At 31.6% G+C, this 2,752-nt stretch overlaps 1 protein-coding gene across 1 annotated transcript; it reads left to right on the top strand.

The window, feature by feature from the left end:
• Positions 1-417: 417 nt before the first annotated feature.
• On the top strand, positions 418-1,139 carry LOC112094322 (heavy metal-associated isoprenylated plant protein 47-like). The gene is made up of 3 exons (XM_024174923.1): positions 418-483; positions 624-702; positions 883-1,139. Exons 1-3 carry the CDS (start codon positions 478-480, stop codon positions 1,137-1,139), a joined length of 342 nt encoding a protein of 113 aa, XP_024030691.1. The 5' UTR covers positions 418-477.
• Positions 1,140-2,752: the final 1,613 nt, after the last annotated feature.

Below are 2,752 nucleotides of genomic sequence, written 5' to 3' on the forward strand. Positions count from 1 at the left end.
AAAATAAAAAAAATAAAAAATAAAAAAAATAAAAAATAAAAAAAGTTGGCTCTTTCAAAAAAAAAAAAAAAGAAAAAAAAAGAAAAAAAAAAAGAGAACAGTGCAGTGAATAACAAATTTTTAAAACTAGGTTAAGTGAATAACATATTTTAAAACTTTTTAAAGTAAAAAGCAATTTACTGCGTGGTTTATTTATGACTAATACTAAAATATTTTTTAAGCTAATAACTTAATCAATTTATGGAATAGTCTGAAACCGACACTTGACATGCCTCGAGTCATTGCTTTTCAATTTGTGGGTCCTATTTATTTTGCATTTCAAGTTTGGATGAAAACGTACATATACAATTGCCCTAAGCTAGCTGATCAAATATAAATAGATCGGGGCACTACATATTTATTTCTACACAAACACAAGTTTCATTTGTATTAGTTCTCTCTCATAAATAATACAATTCCCATTCTGTGTGTTTCAAAATGAAGGTATTTTACTTTTCTTTTCCTTTTCCGAAATATAAACTCGTGCATATATATTATAGAATTAAAGTTAGATTTGGTTATAACTAATATATATTCAAATGAATAAAGAAAAGATTTTTGTGTGACATGCTCCTGCTGTGCAGCAAAAGATTTTTTTGAGGGTGCAGATGAAGTGTAACAAGTGCAAGAACAAGGCCATGAAGAAAGCAGCGGTTGCACCAGGTCTTTTTAATTTTACACAACCCAACCTTTTTTTTCACTTATTTGAATAATGAGATTCAACGTAAAGTACATAAAATCACATGGAACCATATTAAGGAACAAATATTTAAAAAATCAACAAATATTTTGGCAATCATGTGCGTATAAGTAATTTATTGATATGAATTAAACTTTTAGCAGGTGTGAGCTCAGTAGCGATAGATGGAGATAAGATGGTGGTGACGGAAGATGGAATCGACCCTGTTAGATTGACCATTTCGCTACAGAAAAAACTTGGTTATGCCACCATCGAAAGCGTGGAAGAACTGGAAAAAGAAGAGAAGAAAGATGAAGTTAAGTTGACCTCATTAGAATCTGTCGTCTATCCACAATTTCCTGTTCGCAGCTCTTATTATATTTATGATGATTTAAACGCAAGCTTTTGCTCCATCTTCTAATTACGATGTTATTTAATGCTCGAGAATCAAGTATTTTATGGATAAGAATTAAACTCTTAACATGTGGAGCTCAGTGACGATAGATGGGAATAAGGTGGTGATGACCGGAAATGGAATCGACCCCGTTACATTGACCATTTCGCTAAAGAAAAAAACTTGGTTATGCCACCATCAAAAGCATGGAAGAAATGAAAAAAAAGAGAAAAAAGATGAAGATAAGTTGACCTCATACAGACCCTATCGTTTATCCACAATTTTCTGTCCACAGCTCTTACTATATTTATGATGATCCAGGCCCAAGCTTTCGCTCCATCTTGTGATTAACGTGTTATTTAATGCTCGAGAAACATATAGTTCATACATATAACCACAAAAATGCTTATTCACAAAAAAAAAAAAAAAAAAAAAAAAAAAAAAAAAAAAAAGACACCTACACACGCACAATGCTTATGATAGATGTATAGAGTACATCTTCTTCCTTCTTCCTTTTTTCGTTTTTTTCCCCCTTGGAATATGGATTACATCTTTGAGTAGTTAATAATCATCTAATATATTGGTCTCTCTCTCCTCCATTTTTTTTTTGTTTGGTTAAATAGACTGTTGGGGTTCCGTTGGTGTTCCTATTTTTATTTCTAGCAATACACACTACACCACAAAAGGCCTTTCGTAGCTGACGAAAAACGCTATTAATCACTATCAATAGCGCTTTTTGGAGCGCTAGGACAGCGGGCGCTATTATAGGTCCTAAGAAAACATAACGTTTTAGAAGAGTTATAAAAAGCGCTATAGAATTGAAGTATTATAGCGTGTAAGAAAAGTTATTTTCATCCTCTTACAGCTCTTTAGCATAGCTACGATACAGAGTAATAACTTTTTTTTCCTGTTATGTTCATACTGTTGTAACTTTTTAAAATTATTATTAATATCCTTTTGAATTCATTCAAATAAAAGTAATTCCGAGATATGTGATATATCTAAATTGGAACATTCAAATTAAAACATAAAAACATTCAACATATCAATTGTTATCAGTATCTACCAAGCTGTCAATAAAATTACGTCTACAACATAATTCATACAGTGTCCAAAACCTTAACATTCAAAACAAGTAAAGAAAACAGAGAAGTCATCTCCAAAACGTCTAAGTGCAATGGTGAAGTAAATCCTTCCATCTTGACATAATACTTCAACAAAAAAGTCAACTCCATTGTTTAACCTGTAAGAAAATGATCCACTATCAAAACAATAATCAAACTCAACTAAAACTTCCACCATTTAACCTATAAATAAAGCAAGGACTGTGACCAGAAATTGCAAAAAGGAAAAAAAAAAAACAAAAAACGGGTAAAATGTACACCGTGAGCATACCTTGCCAAACTGCTTCTTGACCTTCTCTCGCCTAGTTTTCTGAAATTGCAAACATGACACCATTGCAATAGGAAGTAAGACAATGATGCACAAAAACTGAAGCAACCATAGAGTTATAAGAATCTTATAATTTCCAGAAACACAACATACATACAAATAGTACTTGCCAAACATAACTCAAATAGTTCAGGCATATGGCCACAAGATTTATGCTTGACAACATAAATGGGAGCTATATAATTGCT

Source organism: Morus notabilis, unplaced genomic scaffold (assembly GCF_000414095.1).
Source record: "Morus notabilis unplaced genomic scaffold, ASM41409v2 Scaffold352, whole genome shotgun sequence".
NCBI lineage: Eukaryota > Viridiplantae > Streptophyta > Magnoliopsida > Rosales > Moraceae > Morus > Morus notabilis.